Genomic DNA, 13,975 nt, shown 5'->3' with positions numbered 1-13,975 from the left:
GAGCTACTATTCTCCCCTATTGATAAAGGAAAGGATTTTCTCAATTAAAAATTCCAACAAAGTGCCAAATCTCTTTAGTCTCACAAATACAGTAGTCCTATTGAAGTCAAATGGACTTCAGTGGAGTCATTGATTCAACTGAAATTACACCACTTATCAGTTTTATCAGTAGGACTCTAGGGCTATGTCTACATAGCATCTTTATTTCAAAATAATTAGTATTATTTTGAAATAACATAGTCTGCATCTACACAGCCGGAAGTTATTTTGACATAATGTCAAAATGTTGTCAAGTTGGAGGACTTCTTATTTTCTTACTTGTGTAAACCTTGTTTTATGAGGAGTCGGGGAAGTCGGGGGAAGAGTGCTCTATTTTGAAAGAAATGCTTTGTAGAAAGCACTAAACTCGAGATAAGTTGTTTCAAAATAAGCGTCACAATGGATGTAGCTCAATTTGCATAGCTTATTGAGAGTTAAGCACTCTGTAGATATGAGCCCTATGTGAGAGAATCAGAATCTAGCCCCCAGTTTGATGATCATGAAAAGGGCATTGTGAAAATTGCCTTGTAAGTCAAGATGTTATGATCCAATATCAAGTATGCAGAATTACTATTTATTATAGTAAGAATAAGCAGCCCATAATATTCCTGAGTGCAAAAAAAAAAGCAGATACTTTTTAAGTCCTAAAAAGGATATAATCAAAGTCAAATTACAATATTTAATTCTATAAGAAGTGAGTTCTAGCAGTTGGTGTTCTGTAAAAATCTTTGGCAAAGTTAATATTATTGAGCACTTCTGCTGAAGGGTAAAAGTTGAATTAAGCTATGCAACTTCAGCTCCATCAGTTGTGTAGCTAAAGTAAAAATAGCTTAATTTGGCTTTTGGTGCTGTCTACACAACAGGAAGTCGAAGGAAGAACACTCTTCCTTCGACTTCTGTTACTCCTTGTGAAAAGAGGGATACAGAAGTCAAAGTAAGAAGTCCTTCATCTCAACATTATTTAGAAATAATGGCTTGTAGTGTAGATGCACACTTTGTTATTTTGAAAGAACTTCAGTTCTTCTGAAATAAGGCGGCTGTGTAGACGTACCCATTGTAATCCGGTATGATACCATCTATAAAACTCTTTCTAGCTCCACATTGGTGTTTATGGAGGTTTCTTGAGATGTAATATTATTTAAGTAATATGTTCAATTAACTTTGGGGAAATAGTGATGAGATGCTAAACAAAACAGCTGTTTTTGAAGGTGTACGCAATCCAATATAAATTATCTTCTTCTGCTTGTTCCATCCACTGGGGTTACCTTCATGCAAGCATCCCATCTTCATCTGTCCAAGGCAGCACTAAAATTCACCTGCTTTCCATCTTCTTTAATGCAATCCAACCAGCTTTCTCAGCTTTCCTCGGTGTCTTTCTTTCCACCCACACCTACCAGGCTATTTCTGCAGGTCTCCTTCACTCATCCTGGCTATGTCTAGACTGCAGCTCTTTTCCGGTATCCCGGAAAAGCTATGCTGCGTCCAAGGAAAGCATCTGCTTTTCTGAAAAAAAAATTGGAAAAGCGGATGCACACTTTCGCCATTCCTGTAAACTTCGTTTCACGAGGAAGAAGTGATGTCTCGAAAGAGGAGGTTTTTCCAAAATTTAGTGCTATGTAGACGCACCAAATTTCGGAGAAGCCTCTTTTGAAAGAAAAGCGGAAAAAGATAGCAAATTGCAGTTTGCAATTTGTGTATGTTTGTCTGACTTTTCTTTGTAGTGTAGACATAGCCCCTCTGCTTGAGTCCAAACCAGTGAAGTCACACTTCCTGGACTTTGTCAGCTCCCTCATGGACTTTGACTTTCATCCTAATACTTTCAATTTTAAATGTCTGTTTGTATAACTCTTCTTATGGCGCACAGACGTCGCATCTCAAAATACCTGTAAGCATTGAACTCATGATCTCTTTATCACCCATGCTTCTGTGCCATAAATATTGCAGGGTGCAGTATCGTTCTATACAGTTGTGTTTTCAGTCCCAGTGGCATATGCTAGTCACATACAACCCTTGATGTCTTTCCACACTCTGACAGCACTCCTCACTCATGTTCAAACTCATCATCCTCTGTGGCCAAGCTGCTAAAGCATTGGAACTGAATTAGTTCATTTCTGTGGGGCACCCCTACTGACTCCAAGGTCCTCAATATTATTCATGTTCATTTTCATGCCATGCCAGTTTAGATGGTCATACCACAGGCTTGCTATTTCTGCTAGATCTTCTTTGATTTAAAGGTGCCCTTCATTCTGTCTCATTGCATATAGCCATCAGGGATGCTTTTCCGCTTACTGGGACTTAGCTCTTTTCTTGCCATGCAGCTTTAATGACTCTCTGCTCATCCATCTTAGATCTCTCTTTCCCCGCAGACTTTCGCCAGGCCCACTTCATCAGTTCCCACCAGCATACTGGTTTTCATTTCCTGGTCAGCATTTTTCATCTCCTCTGCTATGCCAAGTTCACATACCACATGTTGGCAACTCTGTGACAGTGTTGGCCTCATTTAAGAGACTCCCAAAGTCTTTTGCCACAACTTCTAACAGTCTCTTCTTATCATTTATCAGTGGTGTTACACTGCCATCCTTTTTCCCTCTGCGACTTGTTTTTATAATGCTATAGGTCTTTTTGTCAGCCACCAGGGGTCATTTTAAAGGTGGGTAAACAAATCATCTTGGGCGCTCTTTAGTGTTCTTTACTGCCTGTGTGGCAGCTCAATTTGCTTCTTTGTATTTTCATTTACTTTCAATGGATTTATTTTGTTTTCTTTACACACCATTTTTTTCTGATTGCTGTATGATTATCATTGATCCGTCACCACTCCTTTCATTCCCTGCTTTTTCCGTATCTGTATCATCCATAAACCTCTTCCACCACCCTTTTGTCACCCACATGGAAAAGTTTGCAATCTAAATCCAACTCATTTGCTGCGGTCTGTGTATCTTTTCCTGTGGACACAGAACATGACACCTCCTTTCCATCAACTACTCACATTCATACCTTTACAATATAAATTTCTAAAATATGTAAACTAATTATGAAGATGGAAACAGTTAATTAAGCATTATTAGGATCAATCTGCACAGTCAAAGTGAGTGAGAAGGAGAATTATGCTCCAGTGTGCACACAAGCTAGCATGAAAAGTAACATCCACCAATGGCACAGGCTTCCTCACTGCAGGCCCAGCCTTGTTAAGTGCTGAATACTTCTTGCTGAGCTCCCCAGTTCCAATTAAATGAATGGGAATTAACTGTACAGGTTGGACCTCCCTGGTCCAGCACCCTCGGGACCTGACTGGTCCCGAATGAGGGAGTTTGTTGCACCAGGGGAGGTCAATTCCATCCCTCTGCTGATGGGACTCCAGGCTCGGCGGGAGAGGGGGGGAGCGCCGGCCCCGGGCACGCGGCCCTTGGAGGGGGCCCCGCCCCGGCGCGCAGCTATGGGGGGCCCCGCCCCCGGGCACGTGGATGGGGGGGTCGCCCCCGGTCCCCGCCCCCTGGCGCCCGGCGGGCAAACGGCCACGCCCCCTGGCGCCCGACAACCTAAAAAGGTTGGGGACCACTGCTGTAAGGCTTGTTTTCCGGTTCTTCAATCAGCCTCATAGAACACTAGAACTGGAAAGGACCTCAAGAGGTCAAGTCCCCTCCAGCACTGTGTAGATCATCCCTGATAAATGTCTACCCAACCTGCTCTTAAATATCTGCTGTGGTGGAGATTCCACAACCCCCGTAAGCCAGCGTTTCCCAAACTATGGGCCACGGCCCGATACCGGGACACAGGAAAAAAGTATCAGGCCTCAGCCTGGTTGCTGGGGTGTTCCGGGCTCCCAGAGTGCCTGTGTGGCACCGGGTCCACCAAGCCCTTGGCCAGCCTGGGCGGAGTCTGCAGCGGGATCTTCCGACTCCCGGCAGATGTGTAGCTAGGGAAGGTCGGAAGGGAGAGCCAGCCATCAGAAGCAGCACTGGATGGGGGAATCAGGGCGGGCCAGGGAGATTGGGGGAGGGGCAGCCGGCAGAAGCAGAGCTGGGCAGGAGGCTGGCCGGGAGATCGGGAGGAGGAGTAGGGGAGAAGCGGCTGCTGGAAGCAGGGCGTGCCTGGGGCATCAGAACTGTCTGAGAGAGATGGGGGGGGGATGGCGGAAGCAGGGCTGCCGGAGGGCGTGAGGTTGGGGGTAGGGAGCTGGCCGGGGAAGATGGGGGAGGGGGGGAGAAGAGGCCGCTGGAAGCAGGGCTGGACGTGGGCAGCGGGACTGGCCAAGGGAGATTGGGAGAAGAAGGGGAGAGAACTGGCTGTCCGGGAGACGATTGGGGGAAGTGGGGCTGGCCGGAGGCGCAGCGGGGGGAGCGAATCAACCAGCAGGGAGTGGGATTGACCCAACCATATGCGGATCACGGGGCGCTGCCCCTCATCTCCCCCCCCCCCCCCCCCGCAAAGCATGAGTGAGTCCAGCCCGGGGATTCTATTGTGCCTCTACCCCTCCTCCCCTCACACCCCCTCGAGTAGTTGCGAACTGTCTGGCTGGCTGATAGACACACTCATGCAGTCTGAGCACATTTACCAGCCAGGCAGTTCGAAACTACAAACTGATACATCTAGTAATAATACAACTTACCTAATGAGAAAATACCAGACATCTTATATGTCTGGTATTTTCTCAGTTTGTTTTTTATGTGTTTATATTTTTGGGCTGCAAAAAACAGTACAGGGAAAAAAAGGGTTCCAACTAAAGTAAAAAGTTTGGGAAACCCTGGTCTAACCAGCTTTCTGTCTGTCTTACATGCCATTTATCCAATCCATATTCCTTAACTTGCTGGCAAGAATATTGTGGGTGACCATATCAAAAGCTTTGCTATAGCTGGCACTGGGGGCTTTGAGAGAACCAGAAACAACTTATTTGAATATTCATCATTTGATTAATGAATATGCAAATATGCAAATGACTGTTACTGGCCCTCCAAAAGTTTGTGAATGGATTTACTGGTCCCCGTGTCAAAGTTTGGGAATCCCTGCCCTAAGCAATTTATTCCAGTGTTTAACCACCCTGACAGTTAGGAAGTTTTTTCTAACGTCCAACCTAAATCTCCTTTGCTGCAGTTTAAGCCCATTGCTTCTTGTCCTACCGTCAGAGGCCAAGGAGAACAATTTTTATCCCTCCTCCTTGCAACACCCTTTTAGATACTTGAAAATTGGTTTCATGTCCACTCTCACTCTTCTCTTTTCTAAACTAAACAAACCCAGTTCTTTCAGTCTTTCCCTCATAGGTCATGTTTTCTAGACCTTTAATCATTCTTGTTGCTCTTCTCTGAACCTTCTCCAGTGTCTCCACATCTTTCTTGAAATGTGGTGCCCAGAACTGGACACAATACTCCAACTGAGGCCTAACTGGTGCAGAGTAGAGCGGAGGAGTTACTACTTGTGTCTTGCTCACAACACTCCTGATAATGCATCCCAGAATCATGTTTGCTTTTTTTCAACAGTGTCACACAATTGACTCATATTTAGCTTTTCGTTCACTATGACCCCTAGATCCCTTTCTGCGGTTCTCCTTCCTAGACAGTCGCTTCCCATGCTCTCTGTATGAAACTGAGTGTTCCTTCCTAAGGGGAGTTCTCATGTCAGTTCTCTGTCCCTTCTACAACATATCAACACTCATCTTGAATTGTGGCCAACAGAACTGGACACAGTATTCAGTAATAGTTTCAACAGTGTCAATTACAGAGGTAGTACAGCCTCCCTACTCCTACTTGAGATTCCTGTTTATGTATCCAAAGCTTGTTATCTTTTTTGGCCACAGTGTAGTACAGTAAACTTCCGATAATCTGGCACCTTTAGGACCCAGGGGGTGCCGGATTATCAGATATGCCAGACTATCGGAAGGGGAGGGGCTATGAGGGGTCTGGGGTGGGGTGGGGGGAATTGAGGGCGGCGTTGCGGGACCAAGCTGGCAGCACCCCAGCTGCTCTGCCCCAGGCGTCCCCAAATCAGCTGCTGCTGAAACTGACCAGCGGCTGACACGGGGAAGCCCGGGGCAGAGCAGCTCCAATTGTCCGGCCGCTGGGAGCACTTCCGGGTTCCAGGTGGTGTCGGACTATCAGGAGTGCCAGACCACTGGATGCCAGACAACTGGAGTTTTACTGTACTAGGATTTCATGTTCTGTTGATTATCTGCCATGTATCCCAACTCTTTTTCAGATCACTGTGTCCCGGGATAGAGTCATCCATCCTATAAATATAGCTTGCATTCATTGTTCTTAGATGTATACATTTTGCCATATAAGATGCATGTTTGCTTGCTCCCAGCTTACTAAGCAATCCAGATTGCTCTATAACTTTGACCTGTCTTTTTTTATTATTTTTCACTCCCCAATTATGTGTCATCTGCAAAATTTAACAGTGATGATTTTATGCTGAGATATCAGGTCATTGAGGAAAAAATGTTAAATCGCACATGGCCAAGAACCAATTCCTGAAGTCAGGTCCCGAGTGTTAGGTCATTTTCACTCACAGGTGCATTATGCAATCACATTAACACAAATATAGATTGATCTTAGATCAAAAAAATTGTGCTAACAGTCTTTCCACTGAAAAATACAGTTTAATCAAAATTCAATTATTTTTTGTGGAAAAATGTCAATTCCAATAAAATAATTATATTTGCCAGCAAGAACTGCCATGAAAAATGTTATTTCAAATAGAAATAAAATATATTTTGAGGGGTTTTGGGATTGGGTTAAAAATAAAAACTAAATACAATGACATTTTATGTTGAAATGTCAATTTCAGGTGGCAAATTTTCATTGTGTCTATAAGCAAACTAGACAAGGTCTAGTCTAGATGAAAGTATGGTGAAGTGGGTGAGCAACTAGTTGAAAAGACATAACTATTCTTCGTGAGTATCAATACTTCATTGTCATACTGGGAGCATGTATCTACAAAGGGTCTTACCTGGCTCCAGTACTATGAAATATTTTCACTAATGACATGGAAAACAGACTGAAGAGTATATTTATAAAATTTGCAGACACCAAGCTGGGAAGGTTGTAAGCACTTTGGAAGACAGAGTTAAAATTCAAAATTACCTTGAAAAATTGGAGAATTGTTTAGAAATGAACAAGATGAAATTCAGTAAATATAAATGCAAAGTACTAGACTTAGGAACAAAAAAATCAAATGTACAAATACAAAATGGAGAATAACTTGCTAAGCAATAGTATTTCTGAAAAGGGTCTGGGGGTAATACTGGATCACAGATTCAATATAAGCCAATTGTGTGATGATACAGATTGTAAGAAATCACACAATATTTTTCTTTTCAAAGGTACACTAAGAATATTAACTTCTCTTCCCTTCAGATCTTTTTCTTCAGGATAGTTGAGAATATGTTCTTATTCCTAATATAACTCTATTATGACTATTATAAAGTTTTCACATACCCATAACTGTCTTTATGGACTGAAGCTTTTTTTGTTTGGCCTTCATCTCAAAAGTGAACTTTAGGAAAGTTGGAAGAGAATCCAGTCAGACACTTAAATGTAAGTCTTATTATGCTTATTAATGGACAAAAATGTCCAAATCTGATATACTTCTAAAATTCTTCAAGAGCAACAATACATTTGTCAAATTACATCACCCTTCCCTGCCCAAAAGGAAAAGGGACTGCTGCTTTCAAGACAGAGACAAGTGGCACGAGAGAGACTTCAAAAATGCCTTGTTGAAACATATATAGGAACCATTACCTAAGAATTCTCCCTAAAAATAAATAGTAAATTAGATTAGACATTTTTAGAATAATTTCATAGCTTACCCCTGTTTCTACTCCCACCCTTTTCCAAACAACTTTTTTTCCTGCTTGCTATTTTTAATATTAGAAACAACAGCATTTAATATCTCCCTCTTTTGCTGAAGAAAGGGGGTAGGATCTTTGGAAGACATGAAGAGTGATAATATGAGTGAAGTAATAACTTTGATTGAACCAGCTTCTGTTGATGAAAGAAACAAGCTTTGAGATTACACAGGGCTCTGCTTCAGGTCTCAGAGTACCTTTCCCAGACCTGAAGAAGAGTTCCGTGTAAGCTTGAAAGCTTTTCTCTTTCACTAACAGAAGTTTATGCACTAAAGATATCACCTCACCCACTTTATCTCTTAGGCAACAGCCGTTTAATTTGGCACCCTAGGCAACCGCCTAGTTCGCACCTATGGACGGGCTGCCACTGTAATACAAAAGCAGTCCAGGGATCACCAGAAGTCTCTAACTTAAGGTACACACAGAGTGTGAATTATTTCAGGACAGGTACATGAATTCCTGGTGACAGAGACCAAGCATCTTCACATACAGTCTTATAAACAGTTCTCTAACATCCTAGGAAATCATCCCAAGCTAAATAAAGAAAATATAACTTTTAAATAAATTATTGTATCATGACTTTTTAATACAACATTTTAATGACCATATGTATTAACAGTTCTAGATTATTTACATAAACTTTGCCCATATTATATTTCAAGAAATGTTCCTTTTTCCCTTTTGTCGTCTTGATTTTTGTTTTTGTTTATCTGTTCCATCTGCTTGTAAAGGCTTTGAGATAGCACAGCGCCATGTGAATATTGAAAGTATTGATCCTGTAAATTATTCCACAGTCTCTCAGTGACTGGAACAGTTTGAAATAACTATACAGCTCTCAGGGTAAGTCTACACTTGCCCCCTAGTTCGGACTGGGGAGGCAAATGAAGCATATCGAAGTTGCTAATGAAGCGCGGGATTTAAATATATGCATATTAGCATATTCGCGGCCAGTCACCATTTTGAAATGCCAGTCGCCCGATTTAACTTGCCGCATGGAGGCGATCCAAAATCCTTCCCTTGAATTAACTGTTACTCCTCCATCTCAGATGTCCAGTATTCTCTGAATTTTTTTACCAGACAGGAGGCAAAAATACTGGGTGAATACCGGACACCTGGCAACTCCATTCTTGTATCCAGAGTTGTTTCCTATCATAAACAAAAACTAAAGCTCTTTGGATCAGGGACAGTATTTTTACTTCTTTTCTGTACACCATCTTCTACAATGCCTTGCTGGTACACCAAGCCCCAATGATAAAATATAATCATCATCAGAATTGATTGCTCTGACATTTTTCTCTTAGCTCAAAAAACCAACCCTCTTGCATGTGAATGGAGAATAATTTGGCAAATCAAACACTGAGATATGAGTCACTGTCCAAATATGCTCATCTTTCCAAAGCTAATGTCATTCTGGCATTTATGTGTAATAGAAATCCCTTTCTGTGCTTTTGATAAATTACCTTCATAAATAAGCAGAAAGGTAATTGAATGATCTCTGCTAAACAGTGGTATCTGATTACGAGTTTGTCCCGCTATGTAAAATCTATGTAATAATGATAGTTGGCAAAAATGACCTTTGAGTGGCTTCTACTGTAATATAGCACTTGACATCTTTCATGAGTGGGAAGCACTGGCTCTCAATATATTCATCTTTAACAGACATGAGCTTGAATTCTCAACATTTTCCCAAACTGGAAAATAACAATTAAATGTGCTGTCCTAAGCATTACTACAACAACTAGATACATTCAGTTATTTTCAAAGGAATATATTATTTAAATGTCTCACTAGTTAAGTGAAAGAACAGTATTATATATTAAACACGTGTACCCTTTGTGCTCCTGCAAAGATAATCAAGTGCATAATAACTGGTATCAATAAGCAAATACAAATATTCATTAGTAAGTAATTAGAAACAACAAACGCAGGAGCAAATCCTGTAAATACTTAAGCACATGAGTTATTTACATTAGTAAGGCTGCACTAGAACTGACTACTCCCATGAGTAAAGATGACCAGGTGTTTATATGTTGCCAGGATCTGGCACATAAGCAGGAGGGTAAGTTATTAATTTACCTAAAGTGCTTGTCAATTGTTAACACATCTGACTTACAAGAGCCATTATAACTAATCATTAAATACCTTACACATTTTGTAATTTTGTTTCACTAAAAATTTAAGAAAGTATATAAAATATTTTTAAATGATTCACATACATTTATCTTGAATGCCTGGGAAGTCTGAAAATAAAATTTACTTGCTTACTATTATTTTTGTCCCTCCTTTTTACCCTCAGATCTACTTGTCTATTTGGGGATAAATTATGCCAGCTGGTGTGGGTATTCTAGAAATCAGAGAGAGTGCAAGGAGTCCTTCTCAACCTTCTCTTTCTTGTGTATATAACCAAGAAACAGGCATAGTGAGGTGAGGAAGAATAGCTACTGACGTTGGCAGCCGAAAAGACAAAAATTCAGGGTGGGGTGAAACTAGAGCCATTGAGGAACTTATTTACCAGGTTAGGTGCATTAGAGAGAGCGCTTTTGTGTAGATGTAGGAAGAGACATCCCTCCCCCTGCTCTTCCAGAGCTCTAAAAATATTATACCTTTTATAGAGATAATAGTTCAAGGCACCTCTCTCTGGTGTACATATGAGTAAGAGACACCTGGAGAACTTCAATCTGTTTCAGAACTCATCCATTTTACCTAAGTCCAACCTTCTAGTGATACATATCTGTATGCATATGTTTCATATATTGTGTATTTTATAACACCTTACACTTAATTTTAGAAACGGACTCCTATGTTCTGTCATGTATTTGCACTCCAGGAAGTCAGAGTTTTTAGACATTTAAACACATTTAGCAAACATAGCAAATTATGTGACACCATTGATTATGGAGGGTTATATTAGAGTCTATAGTATAAATACATGACAGAACATAAGAGTCTGTTTCTAAAATTAAGTGTAAGGCGTTATAAAATACATATATGTATGTTTCATATATTATATATCACCTCAGATTTAAAAATGCTCTACAAAGGAGAACAAGCAGCATTAGAAAAGGAAACTGAGGTACAGCGAAATTAAATTACTAGTTCAAAGTAAGAGAGCCAGTTAGTGACAGAGATTGGAATTTTATTTCTATTAGTGATCTCCTATATCACTTGGGCCACATACACAAAGCAATACTATTTCCCTTATTTTTATTAGAAATACAATAACTCTGTAAAGAACATCCTTACATTAGTTCATTATCACAGAAACAACATAATATTGCCAATTCTGGTACATGATTTTGTCCCACACTTTGGATCTCACCACTTTTTTTCAAGCCACACTCAATAGTCAAAGAGCAGGAATGACACAGAAGCTATTACACTATCTCTATGGTGTATTGTTATTAAAGACATTGCATTTTTATTTTTTCTCACCTATAGGTAATGAGAAATTACTAATAGATGATGTTCTTATTAGCAACAAAGAAAGAATGTAGATGTAGGGTTTGATATTCCAAAAGTGCTCGGCTTTGACCTAACTACTCCTTTTGATGCTATGGGAATACTATCAAAAATTTCAATGGGAGCAGAATTTGGCCAATCATGAGCATATGTGGAAAAAACCCTAAAATTAACATTGATTAACAATCTCTCTCTCTCTCTCTTTGTCTGTCTCTCACACAAACACACACACGCACACAATGTTGAGTGAATGAGTAAGGAAAAAGATATCTTACTTGTGTCCGATGTAGCCAAAAACACGTGGAGTAAAATGATACCTAGAGCAATCTTGAATTTCAGTAAAAGGTCCTGCACTTTGCCAGCACAGCAGTACTGCACTCCACAGGCAATCATTCTAGAACAGACAAGGGGGACAATCATATTTTATAACAAAGATCAGCAAAAGAAAAGAATTGCATACATTACATTAAATGATACTTCCCAGACACGAATGTGTATCTTTTCAACTCTGCCATTTCTACATAAATGGGGCTTACATTCTTCCTATTTGCCATGACCCAGAAATTGTGAAGTGTCTCTTATTTTTTTGCTATAACTAAATATTAAGCTTACACGTGTCCTTGTTGCAAACTGGAGGGATTATATTACAATGTAAAATAAATCCCACAGACTTTAATACATATAATATGTCTCTGTAATATATACAGGAAGTCCCCGGGTTACGTACAAGATAGGGACTGTAGGTTTGTTCTTAAGTTGAATCTGTATGTAAGTCGGAACTGGCGTCCAGATTCAGCCGCTGCTGAAACTGACCGCCAGTTCTGACTTACATACAGAATCAACTTAAGAACCCCAAGCGTCCCCAAGTCAGCTGCTGCTGAAATTGATCAGCAGCTGATTCCAAGAAGCCTGGGGCAGAGCAGCTGGGGTGCTGCTGGGTTGCTCCAGTAGCGCCGCTCCTCGGCACTACTGGACCAACCCAGCAGCACCCCATCTCCTCTGCCCCAGGCGTCCTGATTCAGCCGCTGCTGAAACTGACCAGCAGCGGCTGAATCAGGACCAGAGCAGCTGGGGTGCTGCTGGGTTGGACCAGTAGCGCCCAGAGCGGCGCTGCGGGACCAACCGGCAGCACCCCAGCTGCTCTGCCACAGGCGTCCGGAGAAAAGCCTAGTCTGCTGGGGGGGGGGGGGGCGTATTAGCTGCGCCCCACCCACCCCAGCAGACCAGGAAGACACGGGCGGCGGTCCCGCCGCCTGGGTCCTCTGCGGCTTTGCTCCCCGTCTCCCTGGTCTGCGCCGCTGCCGGCTTCCCCGCGGCTTTGCAAAGCTGCGGGGGGGCTCAGGCAGCGAGGCAGCCCAGGCGCGCCTGGACTGCTCCGCTGCCGGCTTCCCGCGGCTTTGCAAAGCTGCGGGGGGGGGGACGAGTGGGGGGGCTCGGGCAGCCCAGGCGCCCCTGGGCTGCCCGAGCCCCTCCGCGGCTTTGCTCTGCGTCTTCCTGGTCTGCAGACCAGGGAGACGCAGAGAAAGCCCCAGAGTACACGGGCGGCAGGACCGCGAGGTCCCGCAGTCCGTGTACTCTGGGGAAGCCCCATTCATAACTGCGGATCCGACATAAGTCGGATCCGCGTAAGTCGGGGACTGCCTGTAGATCAAATATTCTACAGACCTTGGCACCCCACTATCACACTTATATTAGATATTACTTCAAAATACACTATATTTCTGCACACAGTATTTTAGGCTATAAAAGGATCCTTCCTATTTGCAAGAAGATCTTCCTTGTAAACTTATATTTAGGTTAAAGCTGAAAAATAGGCCATTACAAGCATTCACATTTATGAAAACATTTTATTAGTACAAGTTGAATAGTTACCACACACAAACCATGACAGACAAGTGCTGATGGGAGGAGATGGGAGCAGTACAAAGCCATACAAAACAATGACAATTGTTAGGAGCTCAGCACTTTTGAAAATAAAGAGAATCTATTTAGATGTTTAAAACTTTAGGCACTTATTTTTTAAAATCTTGTCCAGTGACTGTGTATTCCACTTTACAATTACTTGTAAGAAGGCATTGATATTAAAAGGTCTATCAGAATGTGTTATTGGGATTATTATCTGAGAGGTAAAGATCAAATGTGTCCACTTTGGAAAGGGCCAGCTGCGCTGTAAAGGATTGGACCAAGCAGAAGAAATTAACAGAAAAAAAGTGGTTGGAAAGTATAGAAGCAATCTGTTTTTATCACTCAAATGCACGGTCAAGTCAAGTACATAAAATAATAGCCTGAAATACTTTAATTAGAACAAGATAACATGAAAATCAGCCAGAGCTTCCAATAGCTATATAGTAACCAGTGTTTCTAGTGCAAAAGAAATACCATGGTAGTTGGGAACAGTTGGTTTAGGTAGATGGATAGGGAAGATGACAGTAGTATATTATAGGCATTTTGGGGACACTGAATACAGCCTATCATTTGGAACACTGTACAATCACCCTGAAATCTTCATATGGAAGAAATGCCCCAATATTTTTTATTTATGAGGAATAATTTAAAAAGGAATAGAGAATAAGACAGAGAATATCTTATTGCCTCCATATAAATCCATGGTACACCCACATCTCCAATACAGCATGCAGA

The 13,975-nt window shown here is 41.7% G+C and overlaps 1 protein-coding gene across 6 annotated transcripts in view; it reads right to left on the bottom strand.

The window, feature by feature from the left end:
- The window catches only part of ADGRG2 (adhesion G protein-coupled receptor G2), a 77,401-nt gene that overhangs the window by 47,195 nt on the left and 16,231 nt on the right, over positions 1-13,975 (bottom strand). For all 6 annotated transcript variants that reach the window (XM_075913798.1, XM_075913796.1, XM_075913797.1 and 3 more), the window contains exon 2: positions 11,611-11,729. In XM_075913798.1, the coding sequence (XP_075769913.1) occupies positions 11,611-11,728 (118 nt within the window). In that variant the 5' untranslated portion in view covers position 11,729. The remainder of the gene's footprint in view (positions 1-11,610; positions 11,730-13,975) is intronic.

Source organism: Pelodiscus sinensis, chromosome 1, assembly GCF_049634645.1.
Source record: "Pelodiscus sinensis isolate JC-2024 chromosome 1, ASM4963464v1, whole genome shotgun sequence".
Taxonomy (NCBI): domain Eukaryota; kingdom Metazoa; phylum Chordata; order Testudines; family Trionychidae; genus Pelodiscus; species Pelodiscus sinensis.
Note: the sequence above shows the minus strand (reverse complement) of the source record. Positions and strands in the feature narration are given on the sequence as shown.